Source organism: Acanthopagrus latus, chromosome 5, assembly GCF_904848185.1.
Source record: "Acanthopagrus latus isolate v.2019 chromosome 5, fAcaLat1.1, whole genome shotgun sequence".
Taxonomy (NCBI): Eukaryota; Metazoa; Chordata; class Actinopteri; order Spariformes; family Sparidae; genus Acanthopagrus; species Acanthopagrus latus.
In genome coordinates this window covers 30,176,757-30,197,365 of record NC_051043.1, presented here as the reverse complement: position 1 = coordinate 30,197,365, position 20,609 = coordinate 30,176,757, and the positions used below count along the sequence as shown (strand labels likewise).

Sequence of the window (20,609 nt, the reverse complement as noted above, 5' to 3'; positions counted from 1 at the left end):
GTGCTTTTTACCATGAAATTAATGAAATTAAATGTGAATGATGACTTCATGGTGGTGATGTCACAAAAAGGGGCGGGGCATTTGTAAATATTATGTATATAAGAATCTAATTCTTACCTTTTTATGATACTGTTTATTTTGTACTATTATTATTGTTTATTGTTAAACTGAACTGTCCTCAGGCTGCTGTGACACACAAATATCCCCGTCTGCAGTTCTGATTCTGATTCTGAGTCAGTCACGATCCATGTGAGGTGCATGATGACATAAATAAAAAAAAAATATATGGCTGTATAAATACATATATGTGTGTTAAATGTGCTGTGTAGCGTGTAGTGTCTGCTCTGTCCAGCAGAGGGTGATATCACAGTGAAAACTGTCCTGAACTGTCTGACTCTGTTGAGGTGTCTCCAAGTTATAAACTACACTTTGCGATAAAAGCAAAGCAAATTATGTAGAAATGACCAAGTAATCTTCAAAATGATCCCCAAATCGACACATTTATGACCTCCAAATGTATATAAAATGTATATAAAGCTTTCTGCTGTTTTCCACAAGCAGTTAACAAAAATCTGATTATTTCTTTAATAGATTTCGGAGAGAGACGTCCAACAAGTTTCTGTCCAAATTCTGCAGGTCAGTAAATTGAATTGCATTTTTTTTTTTTTTTACCATTGTTGTACCATTCCTGTTATTGATTTATTTACTGATGTATTGTTGTCTCAAAATGTGTGACATTTAACTTGACTTGTGTGAAGACATTATAGTAGGCCTTGATAGGCAGTTAAGACATTTTGTAAAATGATTTCAGATTTGAACACTACATTGTGGAGTGGAGTACAAACACAAAGCGAATATTTTATTTTATTCATGTCCAGACTTTTGCATCCTTCTGTTATTTCAGGAATTCTGTTATTTGAAACTCTGAGATTTCAAACAGGGCAATAAGTAAATACTTTTCAAACTTAAACTCCTGAGCTCCAGAAGATAGACAGGAAGCAGGTGGATGTTTTCTGGAAGAAATGATCAGTTATCATATTTAGTGCTTGTTGGAAAATAGTAGAATATTACTATCAGATCATTTGGGTTAATATTCAACACATTCTGAGATGTTGTCGAGGGTATTTGATGATAATTTCAAAGACATTTTAAATGTGTTCTTTTTTTTTAAATATAGGAAGCGTAGTGTTGCACATTTCCTCCTAACAGATTTAAATCAAACTTCACACAGGAGCACAGACACTCAGCAGAGCCTGACCACACTGAGAGCTGTCAAGTTACAGTCCAACCACCATCAGACCACACGCAGAGAGTACGCAAAAATAAAAGCATCATATACAGCAGAAGAAAAATCATCACATTTAGATAAACGACGTCGTGAAATTTATGTAAATAAATGTAACAATTAGATGTTTGTTTTTTTTCTGCAGGTATCTTTATTCATTGACTGGAGGATAAACTCAGCTGCATCGATCCAACATGTTAGATTTTTTGTTTGTGAGCATCTTCTAAATTTCTACACTCATATTAAAACACATGTGTGTGTTTGTGGCGAAAGAAATACAGAAATAAAGAAATATGCTTTTATAATTCATGGATTCCTTTAAAAATCCTTTATCACGATGTCTTATTTTGAAAATCCCAACCGGACGATGTTTTGGCGGCTAGCATCATCTGCTAAGAAAACGGTGTTTTTAAAGGGAAACCAAGGTTGTTGAGGTCTGTGGTGGGCAGAGCAGGTTGAAGGTAGGTGTCCGCTCGCCTGTGTTCCCTGTCTGTCTCTGTCGCGTCGCTGTTCGTGTCCGCGAACTGTCTCTCTTTTAGCCGCTCATCGCTTATGTTAGCGGAAATCAAGATGCGGGCAAGAGTCAAGTCAAGACAACTAAAGTGCGAGCTAACAGCTAGCTAGGAGGAAGCTAACAGGCTAACGCCGCCGTTTCCCGGTTCAGGAGAGCAAAGATGCCGGGCTCGGTGATGTCGCTCCGGTTGTTTTGTTTGGGTGCCTTTCTCGAATTTAAGTGGAGAATTATATGAATGCGTTTATTGGAATATTTTGTCACTGTTGTATCGAGTCTTACAAGTACAGAGGCGAGTATTTCCTGTGGAGGGCTGCGGGGGGGTGGGGGTGTCATGGCCCCCCTGAACACACACACACACACACACACACACACACACACACACACACACACACACACACACACACACACTTTCCTTTAATTAACTCAGTATCCTGCTTTAACCAGCTGTTTTCTGGGAGGCCTGGTAGGAGTAGTTTTAGATGTTTGTACTGTCTGTCTTACTGTGCTGCATCTGGGGAACTTTCACCAGTTATTCATCAGTGTATATTCTTCTCTTTTATATAATGCCGATGAGCTTAAAGTGATAATGTGGACGATTTTCATGAGTATAAATATGTTTGGTCACTATCTATTGCTGAATGAGGGAACACAGTGGTAGTTGAGCCTCTGCCCCCCCAGTTAAAGCCCTTTCACTTGCTGTAATACTGAATATGAACACTGTCGGCGTCTGTGGTCACTTTCCCTGAAATCATCATAATGGTGCACAGTTAGTGTCGCGACCAGCCAGCAGTGGTTGGTCGGTTAGACAGAGTAGGTGGTTGGCATGTGACATAACAGGTCTGTTTGTCCTGGTTTCTGCTAACCTTGGGAGAAAACGGTTGCTGACTGTTGTCAGTCTTGACTGAACAAAGAAAGAAAAGACAACAGCGGACAATGAAACTTTAAATTAAAGGTGCAAACCGACTGACTGACCAGATCTCTTGGAAGCAGCTCTCTGTGAAATAATGTCTGTAAGCAGTCGGCGCACGTGGACCAAGTGATTCCTCGGCCTCGTCCATGAAAGAAACACTTTGGATGGCTTATTGAAAGTAGTTCCTAAAGAACTCTCCCCATTTTGTCTCCGTGACGAAGCCACGTAGCCTTCGCTGCATCATCCTCTGGCCAAATTACACTTAACATAGCAGAGTTCATTAATTCATTACAGTTTATGGAAATGCACCAGATTTGTATTTTGATGCTTTAAATAATTTGTGCAAACTTTAAAAAAAACATGGCTACTGTGAGTTTGAAATGTCCCAACCCTGCATGATATATATTAGATGGAAAAATCAGTCCAGTAATAGAACATTTACATTATCTGTTATCTGCAGATAAAGAAATTTTAGCCAATAAATCCAGCTGATAGTACAAAGCCAGGAAGTGTTTGTTGACTTAACAAGTGCAGCATCTCCACACAGCAGATGGTGTAATGCACCTTTAAAGAGCAGCCAATAAAAGCAGAGAAGAACAATATGAAACACGGCTGCACGATATATGAAGAGAAACTACATATGAAGTCTCACCACAAAACGTGCGTTTATTGACCAATGCATTTGTTTTTGATTTTTGAAATCCCCAAATCAGCAAAGGCCCTAAAGGTTGAGCAGAGGTTGGTCTTTATTGTTTTCTTCTTAAAGTGAGCAGTCTCGCTGCGTGCTGTCACAAATAGTACAGAAATGAATGCAGGCAGAACAGTGAACATCAGGGCCTTGATTTTACTTATAGTACAGTCGTAAAAGAATTTAATAAATGTCTGGTAGTGTGAAGCAGAGACTCCAGCTCTTCCTCTGGTTCAACAGTGTCAGGTGATTTTGACGCGTGTCCTGCAGACCACATGATTTTATAGTTTCCTTTATGTCTTCTGTGGTTTGCGAGCTTCACTATCTAGTGTGAATATTACAACAGCCTTTATTTGCAGCGAGTGTTCAGGCCTCAGAGCGCCGTATATGACAGCACTTCAAAAGGCTTTACAAACACTCTGCTGCTGATTATCTATACTGTCTTTATACATTGAGAGGAGGGACGGACTGCAGGGAACAAACCATAAGAGGAACCGGCTCCACTTGAACGCTGAGTGCAGGAGAACTAGTGTGTGATCATAATGTGCAAAACCTGGCTCAGTGTTTTTCCAGATCACTCTCACCTTTTTAATGTGAACAAAGAACAAAAAGACTTAAAGAAATTTTAACTGCTACACAGTTTTTGGATTAATCGTTAAGTCAGTCCAGCTTGGTTAAACATTTTATTCTGAAATTCCTGTAAAGACTCAAACTTAAACGCTGTAATTTAAACGTAGAAGCTGCCGTGTGGTCGGCAGCGTATTCCAAGCAAGACTGATTAACCAAAGCTGGTGAACTGCAGTCAAACGATCATAAACTCAGCGTGAGTGGACGTCTGTTTGTTTAATGACGTCTGTACAGATGGAGGAGCCTGTGTGGCAGATGGTCATTGGGCCGGATGACACATTGTCTTTCAGAGAAGGAGGAGGGGGTGTCGTCAATGGGCATGCTGTCCTCAAAGTCTTTGCCCCCCAACCTTTAACCACACCAGACCCGCCCTCAAACCATCGACACTCGGACCCTAAAATCGGGGTTGGACAACAAAAATAAACTCATCCACACCAACATGACGTGTCTGGGCCAACGTGGCATCAAAGGCGAAATTAAAAATAAATTCAGTTTTATTTGCAAGTAATTCTTGGATTCCAATTTTCCTTGAAAATCCTTTTTACTTCTTTGCCAGTATGGGTGTGAAACAGGCCTTACATTGAATTTACAATGGACTTTAAATCTTAAATTTATCTTGTGGAAACCTTCTGATTTCCTGCTCTCACGGAATTCCTGGAATTTGTCATTAATTTCATTTGTAGGTATATTTGAGCACAAGTACACTGCCATCCTGTACGTTAACATCGCCCACAGGGCTTGAAGTCATAATTATTTTATTTTTTGCTTAATCTGTTGATTATTTTAGCAACTAGAGGTTAAAAATGGCCATTACAGACAAGCTGACATCTTCCAATGTCTCATTTTGTCTCATCAACAGCCAGAAACCCAAAGAAATTCAGTTTGTTATCACAGAGGACTCAAGAAACCCTTTGGAAATTATAAAATGGTTTCAAACAACCAGTAGATTATCAGTCAATCTAAGTATATGCAGTACAGTAATAGTCTCAAATCTAAATTTACTCCTGTAGAATCAAAGTCTCTCCACTGGCTTGGCAGAAGTCAGATTCCAGTTTTGTTCAGCCTCGGATTTCCTTCACACTGAAACCTTTGACAGAAGTTCATGGAAACATTTGATATATAACTGACTTAAAAGTGTTGAACAAGAGGCCGTGCATCCAAAACTGTTTCTGCAATAAGTGATTAAATCATTAAAAGTGAGCAGATCACAAACAACGGAACAGCACACTCAAATTAGAGCAAAGGTTAAAGCTTAAAACATTTGTGTCAACGTTTTCTTCAACCATAAAATAGTAAGTTTAGACAGATTTATGTATAAAAACTGCTGCAACATTTTTTCACAGGCTTATTTGTGAGTTTGACCTTTGTGCTCCTTTTTCTTTGGATTAGTTTGAGACGAGTTCACTGTATATTCCCTCTGAGCCAAGGACACACTTGTGACTGTACGCCATGTAAACTGATCCAGCTGGTGTTGTTGCTCGCTGACCTTGGCTGAGTCCTCGACTGAAGCTTTTATCTTTCTCTTCTCTAACAGTACTTATGTAATCATCAGAGTTACAGAGAAGTCACCATGAAACATTGTGACAGTAAAGAAAAGGTAGCAGGAAAAAAACACCCTGTTACTTATTTCTGGACTGGGCTGTTTGGAGCAGGAGTTTTTCTTTATAAACATCATTTTCCACTTCGGTTCAACCACAGCTGTGTTTACATGAACCCTGATGTTCCACCAATAATCAGAATAATCACAGAATCAGAAAACAAAAGCGTAAAACACCTCAATCTGAGTCTCAGTTTGTAAGATCAAAAACGATACTGTTCTGATGCCCGGCCCATACAGCACGACTAGTTGTGATTAATCAGTTTTAATCATTAACATGCCCGAGCAGACCACGTCCAGAAAGTTTTATTAAAGTCTGATTAAAATCTTCAGTGCGTGTAAATAAAGATGACTTTATTTGGTGTCCGTCTAAACTCAAAGATCCAAAGTTTCTCCTGAAGTCATATTACTGATTAATATTGCAGAGTGTGAAACAATTTTATCCAGTTTTATTTCTCAGGTTCAGTCCATATTAATGAATATCACTGTAAATATGCTAGAATTAGTCAAGAGGCTGGTTTTGATCTGTTGCTCCGGGCCAGGTGTGACGTTAGAAACCAAAAATCAAGAAACAAGTTTAAAACGACCGTCAGACGTTAAGCTCACTGTGCAGAACAGACAAAAAAAAAACAAAAACCAAGCAGGACACTTTGCAAAAACAGACATTAGCAGAGACTCATTTGAGTCACAGAGAACATTTGATATATTCATATCTTTAATATCCTTAATAACCGTAGTTTGTATTTGCTGTGTGTCCTGTCAGGTTGCTGCTGGTTGCAGGGCCCTGTGGAGCAGAAGAGCTGTGCCATTCCCCCTTTTTTCCTCTCATGTCTCCCCCTGTGTGTTTCCCTGTGTGTTAGTGACCCCCACCCGCCCCCCACCTGATCCCCCCCCCGTCGTGTCGCCGCTCCCGCCCGAAGCCCCCCTCTCACCCCATGCTTGGGCCAAAGCCAGCTCACTGCCAGCCCAATGACTGCCTGGATCGTCCTGCCTGTCAGCCTGTCTGCCTTCTCCATCACGGGAATATGGATCGTGTGAGTTACAGCAACACAGTCAAACACAGTGACGTCACATTATCAAGTGTGCTGATGGAGCTGCTGGTACAGAGTCATGGGGATGTGGACGTCACAGGCTGTTTACATGATCACATCAAAGATGGACGTTTCACAGGAACACTGATTACTGTTGGAGTGTTTTTATATGTATTATAATCATCAGCTGGGTTTAGAACGCTGTTAACTCTTTCACACTGTGCAAGAAACCCACCGATGTGTCTTCTGCCTCTCATGTGAATGTGGACAATCAGTCTTCACTCCAGGGTGAAACGACTCTGCAGGCTCCAGCTCAGAACACGACAGTTAGTTAGACACTAATGTTGTCATGATACTCTAACTTTGATACAACAGATCAAAGAATCAGAATCAGAAATCCTTTAATGTCCCACAAATGGGGAAATTTGTTTGTCCCAGCAGCCAAAGGACAGAATATTACAAAAGACAAAACCAATCGCAAAAATAAACAATATAATCAAAAAGGTAAGAAATAGATGTAGAATACGAATACACTTGAATATACAAATAAACATGATATCGTACGAAATTAACATCATTATTCAAACAATTCCCACAAAGTTCAATGCAAATCATGTCAAATTTGTATTAAAAGACAAAGACAAGAAGACAGTGACATTATATAAATATATAGATAGACTTTTTTGTCATGTTGTGTAAAAACTGGTTTGCAAAATAAAAATGTGTGAATTTATTTCCTCCCTTTTTTCATTTTTTATATGTGAAATGGAGTGAATAAAAAAAAATCCGGAGGGAATTTTTATTTTATTTAGTAATTTTTTGCTCATGTATGACAGAATGAAAAAAGATCAAACGTGTCAAATCACGTTAAAAAGACGGACGTGAACCAGAGCAGAAGAAAAATCCTCCGTGACATGATTTTCTTTCTTTTCATGTTTGATGAAACATTTAAAGCAGCACCTTTTTTTTTCTTTGACACGAGTAAAAGGAAAATTGAGTGTGTCAGCGTTTGTCAGGAGAATTTTTTATTTTTCTTCATGTGTGAAACCAAGTCAGCAATTTTTGTTGAATATATATTCTAACTACATATTTACTCCGTTTGAAACAAAGTCAAAATAAGTTTTATTGTTTCTTTGGTTGTGTGTGAAACCAGTCAGGCAAAAAAAATTATCATTATTTTTTTCAAGTCATGAACACGGGAGAGAAAACAATTCAGATGAGACGTAGAAAAAGGATCAACTTGTTCACTTCAGTAGTTTAAGTGCAGATACGACACTTTGTTTTTTGAGGAGTAGACGTCTGACACCAGTGATTCCTCGCTGTAACTGATGTGTGCTCCGGCCCACAGGTATGCCATGGCTGTGATGAATCACCACGTTTGTCCTGTGGAGAACTGGTGAGTGATTTCCCTCCTTGACTCAGAGGGAAAACTCTTCGTTAGCCAACATTTTTGTTGATTGAAACGTGGACACTGAAGTCTCTGTGTCTCTGCCGCAGGTCCTACAATGTGACATGCACAGAGGAGCTGCCTCGACCAGGCTTCCCCAAGACCTGCTGCACCATCCAGGACATCCCCCTCATCAGGTCCGCTCCGCTCTGCACTTCACTGTGTTTCTTCTGCAGTTTACAGAAGCAGTTTGTGTCAGCATAAAGCCCTGAGGCATGAATTAGCACCTTGTTATGTTGTGGCTCTGTGACAGTCATTAACTCTCACTTTGCATGAATTGCATTTGTTTAATCTGCAAATAAGCTTCTAACCGCCGGCGGAACAAGAGCTCTCTTGTAAAAAGGCATCATGAGACTCATAGAATCTGAATTTTACATCTAGATATGACATCAGAGCGCGTGTTTTACATTCTCTCACAGCCCACACACGTGTGATAGTAGTCACTTTGTTTGTTCCTGCACTTTCTGACCTGACATGACAGAAATCTTGATGTGAGGTGAAGAGACTGTGGCCTGGCACGCTGTGATATAAGAAGGTAAAATACTGAGGGCTGTTTTTATCTCTGTGTTCTGCAGTAAATGTGGCTCCTTCCCTCCTGAAAGCTGCCTGTTCAGCCTGATCGGCAACGTCGGAGCCTTCATGGGTAAAGACTTTAAAACCACACACACAAACACACTCAAACACGGCTCTGTCATTAAAAACAGAAAGTGCAAGAGTTCCTTCTTTGAAGCAATAGTTTGCATTTTGGGTGAGAGGATTTAATTCACTCTTGTGTTTGTACGGTAAATGTTTTACCTTGACATGGTCTCACAAAGCCTTCGCACCGGGCTTCTGTCTGAACACACATCCAGCTCATCATCGGCCTGAAATTCTGACTCGAACAGTATTTGAGGAGCTGGGAGTCAGAATCCAGAATCACCTTCCCTACATTTCTCAAAATGTGGAATTATTCCTTTCCCTGTGGATTATCCTTAATAAACCTGTGTGTGGTGTAAAATCAAGCAGTGTTTATAAAATATTTTTCAGTTTTTGTAGCATGATTTGAAAAAAATCATTGTTAAATACTGAATGTTTAAGTAAAGTTATTTAAACGTGTGTTGAGATGTGAATTATATTTCATACGGAGCACTTTGCTCTGTAACGCTACAATAATTAATGAGTCCAGTTGAGGTTAAAAGTGTTAAATGTCTGTTTCGTGTTAATCCTCCATGGTGCCCACAGTCGTCAGCCACAGGAGACGTGCAGGGCTGGAAATAGCCTGTTTTCTCTGATCAATAATGAATGTGGCTTTCCTTCCACTTCCCCCTCCGTCCTCCCTCTGAACGTACCCTCAGTGGCCTTCCTCCTCCTCCACTCCTCCTCCTCTCCTCCTCCTCCTCCTCTCCTCCTCCTCCTCCACTCCTCCTCCTCGTCCTCCACTCCTCCTCCTCCTCCTCCTCCTCCTCTCCTCCTCCTCCTCCACTCCTCCTCCTCCTCCTCCTCCTCCTTCACTCCTCCACTCCTCCTCCTTCTCCTCCTCCTCCTTCACTCCTCCTCCTCCTCCTCCACTCCTCCTCCTCCTCCTCCACTCCTCCTCCTCCTCCTCCACTCCTCCTCCTCCTCCTCCTCCACTCCTCCACTCCTCCTCCTCCTCCTCCTCCTCCTCCTCCACTCCTCCTCCTCCTTCACTCCTCCTCCACTTCTCCTCCTCCTTCTCCTCCACTCCTCCTCCTCCACTCCTCCTCCTCCTCCTTCACTCCTCCTCCTCCTCCACTCCTCCTCCTCCTCCTTCACTCCTCCTCCTCCTTCACTCCTCCTCCACTCCTCCTTCTCCTCCTCCTCCTCCTCCTGTCGTGTTTTATCACCACTCAGCTCTGCCCCAATTTTCCCTCTCTGTCCTTAATCGCTTCTCTCTTGCTGTTTTTCAGTATCGATCCATCATTCACATCAACTTTTCCTCTCATATTATTTGAATGTTTTTCCTCCTCATGTTCCATCAGAGTTGAATTTCTGAATGTCTCCTCTGTCATGCTGTCCTCCCTGGAGAAAGGCTGTCTGGAGGCTTTGATTTCGACCTTTGATTGTTGTGCAGACTGTACAGATGTCATCCAACAAACAGACGTCCACTCACACTGACTTTATGATCGTTTGCCTGCAGTTCACCATCAGTTTTGTTTGGAATACGCTGCTGATCAAACACTCATCTGTCAGTCTTTGGTTTTCCTCTACATTTACAGTGTTTAAGTTTGAATATTTACAGGTTTTTCAAAATGAAATGTTTAGCCAAGCTGGACTGACTTGAGCAGTTGTTGACTTGTTGTGTGTTTCACTGGTTGTGCAGACTGTAACCTGCAGATGCGTAGTTTCCTAACCGTGATGGTCAGCCTGCAAAGGAAAGTGCCCTCTTATGTAACCATAGAAGTCAGTAGTTCATAGAAGACATCCTCTGTGAGACGGCAGTAAAAACAGATCAGATCAGCAGAGTGAGTGCAGTCACATGACCGTCAGCTGGACGAGCAGGAGCATCATGTTTCAACAACACCATCTAAAAAAAATGTGTCTAACACCTTTTGAATTTCTGATGAGATCAGAACAAAATGTACATTCTGATCCCTGAAACAACAGAAAAAACTCAACCATGATCAAAATCAACATTTTTGTTCACCCTCCGAATTGATCTGACCCTCTGACATGCGGGTCAGTCGGTACCAGCTCATGTTTGCTCTGACTGCACAGTTGTATTGTGCAGCATCAGTTCTGTGTTGTGTATGAGACTCAGTGTGTGCGTCTCCTCCGTGTCCCTGCAGTGGTGATGGTGTGCCTTCTGCGCTACGCCCAGGTGATCGAACACAGCCACCGCTGCTGGGTCAACACCAGCGCTCTGGTGTCTGGCTGCACCAACGCTGTGGGTCTGGTCATGGTGGGAAACTTCCAGGTAAACCTCCCTGACATGAATACGCACTTTTCTTCTTCATTGGACCTCAGATGTGTGCAGACGACCGTCTGACTGCACTGCTCTGTTTGTCAGGTTGATCACGCCAAATCTCTGCACTACGTGGGAGCCGGAGTGGCGTTTCCAGCAGGGCTGCTGTTTGTGTGTCTGCAGTGTGTGCTCACCTACCGGGTGGCCATGACCGCCCTCGACTACTGGATGGCCCACTTCAGAGTGGCTCTGGCACTGGGAGCTATGGTCTCCCTCGTCCTCAGTATCCTCAACTTACTGCTGGGAAATCCTTCTTATTGTATTTAGTTATGTCTTTATTTTTGAATGAAATGGTTATTTTTACCTCATTTATTTTGAAATGAGCCTTTATTTAACTGAGACTGAAACCTCTTTTTGAAGGCAAAGACAGGCAGCAGCAGTTAGTTTGATGTCTACATGGTTGTAGACATTAAACAAACTGCAGCCAGATGTCCTTCAGATTTCCTCCAGTCACACTCAGCTGATCGTCTTCATGACAGCAGGATTAGTGTCTAGAAGTGCAGCTGCAGGCTAACGCTAAGCTAACTGTGTCAACGTTGAAGGATGGACGCTCATGAGTTGGCAAGTGGAGAGAAAAAAGTAAATCCTGTGAGAATCGTCTATCCTGCCTTTGATTATCAAAACTTAAAGCTACTCCCAATCGTGACACCTTTTAATACAAATGATTGAATTCAGGTGGAGCTCTTTTTGTTTTGTTCATGTCTGAGATGTTTGTGCTCCTTAACTCCCTCCTCCTCCCAGGCGGCATCTTCTTCATCCACGAGAGCTTCATCCTGCAGCACGCTGCCGCCATCTGTGAGTGGGTCTTCACGGTGGACATCCTGGTTTTCTACGGCACCTTCACATACGAGTTCGGCACCGTCACCAGCGAGACCATGATGGCGGGCCTGCAGCAGAGTCACCACCACGGCTCAGGGGTGATCATAGGCCCCCGGGCGCGAGGCTCGACGATGGGCGGGGCGACGAAGGGCCTCAAGTCTCCCGGAGGAAGCAGCACGTCGACACATCTCAACTGTACCCCAGAGAGTATAGCCATGTTGTAGCTCTGCGTCGCAGTCCAAAGCTCTCAAACGTTACTGCGGAGGTGCTTCATGGGCCCCACAGGAAGGCAGGACGTTCTGATAACCAACACCAGGTTGTCCCATCTGTACTGCTCTACTATCTTTTATTTGTTTTCCAGCATTGGTGCAAACCACTTCAGCCAAATGTCACGTTTTCTGTAGCGATGTTGAGAGGAGGGCTGAATGTGTGGAGCCGGTCTGAGCACTGGAACCGTGAATGTTTTCAAAGATGGCTGTTGATTTCTTCACTTGAGTCACTTGTTTCTGAACCAGTTTTTTTAATAACTGTGCATCACTGGTGTGCCCACAACGTTTTTAAAAAAAAATTCTCTCCCCACCGACCCAACGCTTGGCACGCCCACCTGTGTTGGCCTTTTGCTTTTCTCTGCACGGCACACTTTTTGAATGAGAGAATAACAATTAACGTTTGAGTTTGTGTAGTGAGTAGAAAATACTGAATGTTTGAGAAGTGAGTAGTTAACAGTTACGTATGTGTTTCAGGCTGTAAGCATTCAGCCCTCATTTAGTCAATCAAGAGCAAACGATCCGTCAAACGATCTGCAAAAATCACTTCACCCGACAGTTTGGTTCATTTGGTCTCAGATGATTTTAACGGTGTTTTTTATATGATTATGTATACGTGTATCTGGAGCCACCGTCATTCTTGAGATCATAATCGATTTCACTGACATGTGAGTGCAGCTGCACAGGAAGCTACTGGTCACTTCTGTTCTAATGTCCAGCGGCGAGTGAATCTCAATCACTTTGAACTGAGAATCTCTGAAGTTGCCGTTCAGTTATTGTTGCATGATCGGATGATTTCTTTCTAACATTTACATTTCATCGACTGTCCTGTCCGGTGCAATAATCGCCATCAATCATGTGCTCATTTACGCTCCACTGGAGTGAATAATGCCTTTTGTCAGTGTGTTGGATCTGAACACGGGGCTCTTTTTTTGTTTTCAAGGAAAAAGTGACACCCAGACGTTTGACGTGGTCTGAATCTGCCAGTAAAACAAGCGTCTGTGTGAAGGTAAAACTCTGAACCTGACGCGTTCACAGAGCCCCAGTTCTCGTCCACACACTGATTTAATTCCAGGCTGGACCTTTGGAAGCCTTATTTGAGTTTTGAGAATAATTTTTCTGTTAAAATATGAAGCAATGTGTTAACTGAAAGTGAATTTGATGCTTGTAGACTTTGTGCCATAAACCTCATGGCGTCACGATGGTGTCAGAACAGTGTCGGAGCAGAAAGCAGCCGACAGACTGAAGCGTGTTGAAGACTGTTTCTGTCAGCGTCATGAACAAACATCCAAAATACTGATTTCGTTTAACAGAACAACAGCAATTTACTAAAACATGGAGTAAGTTTAACAAAATAATGAGAAACGTTCTCCAGATGAGTTTATATCCCAAAATATATTCTGGTGCGATCTCAGTTTCAAGAAAGTTTCAGTATTTTAAGATTGTAGCTCATTATTGAGGCATCTCAGTATTTTAAAGAAGTCAAAACGAGTTAGTATCTATAAATAATGAGAAACCTAAAAAAAATACACTATCAAAATAAAAGGTTGGTATCAAAATAAGAGACTCAGTATTTTTGAGGAAGTTTGAGTTGCTGTGTAAAAATATTGAGAAAATGTTCGAGTTATTATCTCACTTCAAGATTCTAGTCTGTTATTTTGAGTTGATCATTTTGTGATACTGTCGCACTTTGAGTCACCAACATTATTTAGAAAAGTTTCTCTGAAGTGACAAACTGATTTTGAGATTTTCTCATTATTTTGAAAAACTCTCAAAATAACGTGAAACTTTCTCAAAATAACGAGTTAATATCTCAGAATCATTTTGAAAACGTTTCACATTATTTTGAGATGAACTTTCTCAGTGTGATGAATCACAGGATTGTTTCTGTAACACTGACAGAAAAAGTCTCCCACAGAAGTGAAAACGTGTCATGTTGATGTTTTTGTTTGATTTCCTGTTGCCAATTTCTCTCATATTGATCATTAACTCAACACCAGACTGCCACAGACTGCCACTGCTCAGACTGAAGCTGATAACTCCACCCGGTCGAGGTTTCACTCAGACGAACTTCTTGTTTTGTTTCACCACTCGCAGTATTCTGCCCTTCATCGTACCTGTAATCACTGGAAGCCAGCAATACACGTGTTTTAAAAGGTCACATCACCTACCTCTTTTATCTTTTGTGGGTTTGATGTTCGGAGGTAACAGCTAGAGTTCCAACATGTTCTTCTTTTTCATCGGTTTCACCTTTTTTTTGTGCAAATTATTTAGCTTTCTTTCTGGGACAGCAGCATCCTGATCTTGCCAAAAAACGACTGGAGCCTTGGTTGTTGTTCTGTGTGTCGGCAGTAGGTGTGTGAGTGCACTGTTTTAGCCTTATCCCTCGTACTGTGCCAGGGGAACATGTTCGGCTTGTTTCTTTTTCTTTCTTTCTATCTTTTTTTTTAATCTTGTGTAGCCGATTTTCACCATACTGTAACTCAGTCACAAGGTGTGACTACAAACGGCAGCTTGTATGAGCCCTCACATCGGGGCCGGATTACTTCTGTTACGCCATCTTCCACAGGCCAAAACTTTATGGTGGAGTTTCTTTCCTTTCTGTCCAAACATACTAAACTGTCTCATCTGGTGTGTTTGTTGGTTGGGCTGCCGACCTGTTCATGTCTTGAACTCTAGCGACAACGACACAGAAACAGAAACGAGTTTATAAAAACCTGTTAAGTCTTATTTCCTGCATTTGAAACATGAGTAAGAGCCCGGTTACAGAGGAGTCCCCAAAAACAAGTCGACACAGATGATTTTGTTTCCTTTTATAAATTCTGTAAATATGTATGATTTGTCTATCATTTAGGTATTTTCATTTGACAGAGATTTATATTCAAATATGAAATAAAAATGATAAATTATTAGCAGACGTTTTGCATCAGCTGTTCTTTAAACACAGAAATCTGTTTTCTTATAGAAATGAGCTGCTTAAAGGAACAGTTCACCAAAGATGTTATTACTGCTCATTTCAACACGTCAAGAGTAAATAACGTCTTTTCAAATTAATTCGGGCTCTCAGGGAGACATTTTGTATATTTGGTTGTTTTTCCATTTCAAATCGAGTCTCCAGCTGCTTCACCTGTTTAGCAGAATGCTCCAACAATATTTTGCAGTGAGGATCCAGAAATGTTTTGTGGACGATGAAACTTCACCTGAGATAATGAATTAATTCTCATTCTTTAGTGAACTGTTCCTTCAAAACACAGAGCGACAGTCTTTGGATGGTCATTTCTTTACATAAAAATCTTTTTATTTGCAAGCAGAAACAACTTTTGAGCAGACGACATAAAGAATGACGAACATGCAGACAGTTTCTACACACTGCCGGTTGAAGAGCTCCAGTATTTTGTGTTCATGACGAATATTTTCCACAGATTTCTGCTGCGGTTATAATTAGCGAGCGTCACATGATGTAAAAGCATCAAAACCAAATCAGATTGTTCCTCTGTCTCGGCCAGAAGAGAGAACAGACTCTCTCACACATCAAAACAACATCATGGGACAAGTTAAAGGGGAATGCCACCAATTTAACACATAAAGGTCAGTTTACTCAGCTGGTGGAAACAGTTGTGTAACATCTTCAGTCTAGTCTAGAAAAATAAATTCCCACTGCTTTGGCTTGCAGACTTCAAGTTAACAGAAATCCTGTGTGAGACTGGGCTTTGGAGTATTTACCAGGCAGGGACGTGTTATTATGAATCCCACTGCTAACAGGACCCTTCCTGCCTCGCTTCATTTGGCTTCCAGCTATCGTTTTTGTACTGCAAACGCCTCGCCGGCCTTATGGTCCTGGTGCTCCGTGATAAATGTGTCCAACAAGTTTTTCAACTGTTAAATCGGAATGATTTTTGTGCTTCTGGTCTTGTTAGTCTGAAAGTACTGCCTGGAGACGTTGCGAAGATGACTGTCAGGTGGCAAGACTTGTCACAAGGACCTGACTGCATGTTCAGTGGTTCTCTGATTTGAATGAGTTTTGTTTTTCTTGCAGTTTAGAAAACAAAACAGCCAGTGGTGGAGCTGATGAAGCCGAGTGTGAGATGTACTATCCCCGGTAAATACACCGACCTCTCCAGCTGTCTCTGCTGCAGAGTCTCTGGACTAGCTGGCCGACACCCGTCCTGTTCGCTCAGCCCAACGAGCCGCGACACACTCTGACAGCGAAGACCACTTCTAGAGAATGAATGAACAGCAGTAGCAGCTCAGAAAGGAGGCTGAAGAGGTCGGTGGGTTTACCGGGGAAACTACAGCTCAAAACCACAGTTTCAGAACCGTTTGAGTGGAGAACGCAACTGATGACGGTAACCAATCAGAGGCGGAGTAGGAAGGGTCCTGCAAGAAAACCAGCGGGATCCAAAATAATGCAGCAGGGACGGTTTGAGACTGAGTAAAACTACGAACTAAAAGTCTGTTGCTTTGATTTAAATCTGTCTTTGACGAGCACCAACACTTTAGACAAGTGCTTCCACTACTTATACTACACTGCTGTAATGCACTTTAAAATTCTCTGTTTTAAACATTACTCTTGTGGAAAAAGTCCATAACAAAAAAAGGAGGTGCTGATTAAAATAAACGTCTGTTTTTAAATAATTCTATCGATTAGACAAAGATCTTTTTGTGCGTTTAAAGCTCGTATTTGTACAACAAAGGAATAAAGAATCTGAAGTGAAATGCTTCGACAGCACACTCCTCTTTAAATATACTCATCCTAACTAGCAAGAAAACAGCATTTAACCAACTTAAAACAAGCATTTGTCATTTTCAACGAGCCTGTTGCTTCATGCTGCATTCACACCAAGTCACATGAGAGAAGTGTGATGTGCAAACCAGAGCAGTCAGATGTGATTCTGAGATGGTTATCCTAAGAGTCAGCCTGTTAGTCACATCAGATTAAAAAAATTAAGACTAAATTATTTGTTTTTATTGTTTTACATGTTTGTAATGTTGAATCTTTTAGCTGGAGTTTCCAGTGACGGTGATTTCTTCATAGTTCTTGGGAAATTTCTGACTCGTAGCTACAAACGTGATGCTGATGGACGACATTTCTCATCAACAAGCACTGAGTTACATTCTGTATGAAATGGCGTGAATGCAGCATTTTGCATTTCCTGAGGCTTTTGTCCCACAGTGCTGTCGGGTCATGTGTACATGGCTCCATGGAGATCTTCCAGCCGGTGCTCCCGCTGTTTTCTTCTCTCCTGCAGGACAGAAAAAGAAAAACTGTTCAGTGAAGGACTGACGACACTCTGAGAGCAGTTAGAGGAGGAAGATCAGTCTCACCTTGTCTTTTTTAAACTCCTCATATTCTGGATTGTCGGTCGGTAATTCAAGTCGACAGAGCGGGCAGGAGTTCGTCTACGATTACAAACATGCAAGAAATTAAAAAAAAAAAAAAAAAGAATTCCCGGCAGCCAAAATGAAAATCTGCACTATAAATCTGAGCGTTACCTTTCCCAGCCAGGGCAGAATACATCCTGAGTGGAAAAGGTGTTTGCAAGGCATCTCGCGAACCGTCTCTTGTTCCTCGAACTCCAGCAAACACACGGGACACTTGAGACCTTTATCTGTGAGAACAGAGCACCAGAATAAATCCCTCTGATGTCAATAATCCAGGACAGGTCTGCAAAAGTCTCTTCCTGCATCAGATTCACATTTCACACTAACAAACCCAGAAGCTGTTAGTTTAGTTTTACAGCAGGTTTCACTGAAGCAACCGGCAGACAGAAATGTTTCCTCGGGCAAAACGCTTTTTCAACAAATGAAATCTGAGTTTGGTCAACTCTTCATCAGACTCAGTTTGTGAATCGAGTTCATATCTATAATAATAATTTCTTAGTATCTTAATGAGAAACTTTCTTGGAATAATGAATCTCAAGTATCTGAAAATCAGGAGCAAGTTTCTCAAAAAAAAATCCACATAATAAGAAAATGCTAAGTACATTAATAGTGTCAAATAATGAGACATTTGCTGAACATCAGTAAAAAATGCTCTGATTGTGAAACACACTGAGCTGTTCTGGACTGAACGTTGTCACCTGCTTGTTCTGGAGAAATGACGACCACAGTGAGAGTCTGAACAGCAGTTTTGGCAGCTGGAGGAGGAAGTCGCTGGTCCCAGTCCGAGAGGTCGAACGTGCCTGAGTCGAGCAGGTCCAGGCCCTGCATTAAAGACCTGAACACACAGACCAACAGTCAGTCAGAGCTGCACACTGAGTCAACCTGAAGCCTCACAGCGAGTCTGAGGTGTGTTCAGCAGCTTCACCTGGCCAGCTCAAGGAGAGCGTTCTGTCGATACTGCTCCTCAGCGTTCGTGGGCTCACAGTCGTGTTCATCAAAGTAGGAAGCCATTTTGGTCCCGATGACGTTTGTGTCCTCTTCGCATTAAGAGACCTGGAAGACAAGAAGCAGAAGCAGATGCAGAAGAAGAAGAAGAAGAAGAAGAAGAAGAGGAAGAGGAAGAAGAAGAAGAAGAAGAAGAAGAAGAAGAAGAAGAAGAAGAAGAGGAAGAGGAAGAAGAAGAAGAAGAAGAAGAAGAAGAAGATCAGTTTAGCGTCTTTTAGAGAAGCTGCAGACACACACTGACAAATAATCTTAAAACAGTCACATCCTGGAGACACGACAGTGACTGATATGAAATCAATAGACTAAATATAATGTTCACCACAGGGTTCTGCTCTATAATAGGACTTTTCTTTACTGTCCAGAAACAATTCATCAAACACAGTTACATACATTCACTCAAGTGCTGGATTTAAGTACATTTTTTAGGTATTTGTAAAACATGTATTTCCATTTCCTAATACTTCACAATATTTCAGAGCAAAATATTTTACTTTGCACTTCTTTACATTCATTGGATTTCTTCAGTTACTAGTTACTTTACATGTTCAGATTTTATACACAGAAATTTGTGATCAGTGTATAAAACCAGAACCCGACTGATCGATCAGTGGGCTGAATTATCAGCTGTATTATTATTATCAACATACCTGCTGCCTGAGACAGGCTGATAGGAAAACTTTTTTAGCCTACAATCAGAGTCAGTTTACTCTTTATATTTCCACTGAAGTTCACTGCTTACATTACAGATGTTTGTCACAAGTGTTCAACTGTCAAAAATGTGTTTATTAGCTGATATATTTGAAACTTTTACTGGGGCCTTCTAATAAAACTCATATCCTAATAGTGGTCAAGTAAAAAACAGATGATGATACATATCATATTATGTATTTCCTGCTAAATAACTTGATAAACAGGTTGTATGACTATAACTTTCCCATTACAGTTACATTATCTACTCTACCAGTTAAATATATTAGGATACTAATAATTTAACTTGTACTCTACTAACTCTATAATGTGATATCATTATTTTAAACTGACTAAACGATCTGAGCACTTCTTCCACCTTTGATCAATACAAACATTTAGCCATCGATCATTAATCGACTGAATTGTTTCGCGGTTTTCCATTTAACAGTAAAGTTTCACTCGCTAGCAAACACAAGTTCAAGCAGCCGAAGCTAAACTGAAAAAGTCCCTCAAACAAATTCACGTTTCATGACAAGATGAATTCATTAAAGCCGAATTGAGACCCTGAAGATACAGAAACGGTCTACAATAAGATTTAGTGTCTGATAACCCGGGACATGTTAAAATATTGAGGTTAAATCTAGATTTAGTGAATTTATGACAGAGCCTCGGCTGAAGTCTGACGCTAACACCTCAGAGTCTCTTCAACACGGACTAAACGCGACCGGCCGCAGAAAAAAACACATTATCACAGCTCGTTGTTCGGTTTAACAAATTAGCTCCACTTACCTGAAATGTTAGCAACAATAAAAATGTCATTCTTCCGGGTATGACGCTACGAATCGTGTGGTACGTTGTCCAATCAGAGCAGAGAAGCGCCGCCCGTTTCTTCTTCTTGTGAAAGTCAGTGACATGAAGATGCGTCTTTACCGCCACCACCTGGAGCGGGACGGGAAGTGACGTATGGATCTGTAGAGCACTACAACTGAAAACTGGTGACATGTTTTTAATTTAAAACTGATTAAATGTGTTTTTAATTTAAAACTGAAGAACCGAAACAATAATGACAGGTCATTACGGCCACAAGCTTTTCTTTCCTTGGATATTTTTTTCAAATGTTTTTTCAAGAGAATTTCTTTCCCCCAGGAGATTTTTCTTTTTTTGTTCAGAATATTTTTTGTCATGTTAAGGTCCGTAACCACTTATCCCTTTCCATGGGGTCGCGGGGTGTTTCTGCTGGAAAAAGAATTTCCTTGAAAAGAAAAAAAAAAAAAAGAAAAGGAAAAAAAGAATCTCCTGGAAAAATAGAAAAGAAAATAATAACTTTAAGTTTCCTAAAAACACAAAATAAATCTCCTGAAAAATATGGACAACAAAGAAGTTTCT

At 41.2% G+C, this 20,609-nt stretch overlaps 2 protein-coding genes and 1 long non-coding RNA gene across 3 annotated transcripts; 2 read left to right on the top strand and 1 right to left on the bottom strand.

The window, feature by feature from the left end:
• Nucleotides 1-600: 600 nt before the first annotated feature.
• Nucleotides 601-1,533, top strand: LOC119019246. Its single transcript, XR_005074965.1, has 3 exons — nucleotides 601-636; nucleotides 1,232-1,312; nucleotides 1,431-1,533. It is a non-coding gene; the product is annotated as an uncharacterized LOC119019246 (long non-coding RNA).
• Nucleotides 1,534-1,651: 118 nt separating this feature from the next.
• On the top strand, nucleotides 1,652-15,064 carry LOC119019244 (transmembrane protein 150A-like). Its single transcript, XM_037097660.1, has 8 exons — nucleotides 1,652-1,746; nucleotides 6,385-6,655; nucleotides 8,001-8,048; nucleotides 8,150-8,236; nucleotides 8,675-8,742; nucleotides 10,886-11,013; nucleotides 11,107-11,284; nucleotides 11,803-15,064. The coding sequence occupies exons 2-8, from the start codon at nucleotides 6,591-6,593 to the stop codon at nucleotides 12,102-12,104; spliced, it is 876 nt and encodes a 291-aa protein (XP_036953555.1). The 5' UTR covers nucleotides 1,652-1,746; nucleotides 6,385-6,590; the 3' UTR covers nucleotides 12,105-15,064.
• Nucleotides 15,065-15,418: 354 nt separating this feature from the next.
• On the bottom strand, nucleotides 15,419-20,160 carry rnf181 (ring finger protein 181). Its single transcript, XM_037097661.1, has 6 exons — nucleotides 20,013-20,160; nucleotides 18,454-18,581; nucleotides 18,227-18,363; nucleotides 17,640-17,755; nucleotides 17,472-17,546; nucleotides 15,419-17,389 (listed from the first exon to the last, which is right to left on the bottom strand). The coding sequence occupies exons 2-6, from the start codon at nucleotides 18,537-18,539 to the stop codon at nucleotides 17,330-17,332; spliced, it is 474 nt and encodes a 157-aa protein (XP_036953556.1). The 5' UTR covers nucleotides 18,540-18,581; nucleotides 20,013-20,160; the 3' UTR covers nucleotides 15,419-17,329.
• Between the last annotated feature and the right edge of the window lie 449 nt (nucleotides 20,161-20,609).

Excerpts from the sequence above, each read along its gene's own strand:
- rnf181 (XM_037097661.1), bottom strand. The coding sequence starts at position 18,539 with ATGGCTTCCTACTTTGATGAACACGACTGTGAGCCCACGAACGCTGAG. Across the intron at positions 17,547-17,639 it reads TTCTGCCCTGGCTGGGAAAG|ACGAACTCCTGCCCGCTCTG; the intron begins GTAACGCTCAGA and ends TTGTAATCGTAG. Across the intron at positions 17,390-17,471 it reads AGGAGTTTAAAAAAGACAAG|GAGAGAAGAAAACAGCGGGA; the intron begins GTGAGACTGATC and ends TCTGTCCTGCAG.
- LOC119019244 (XM_037097660.1), top strand. The coding sequence starts at position 6,591 with ATGACTGCCTGGATCGTCCTGCCTGTCAGCCTGTCTGCCTTCTCCATC. Across the intron at positions 6,656-8,000 it reads ATCACGGGAATATGGATCGT|GTATGCCATGGCTGTGATGA; the intron begins GTGAGTTACAGC and ends TCCGGCCCACAG. Across the intron at positions 8,049-8,149 it reads GTTTGTCCTGTGGAGAACTG|GTCCTACAATGTGACATGCA; the intron begins GTGAGTGATTTC and ends TCTCTGCCGCAG.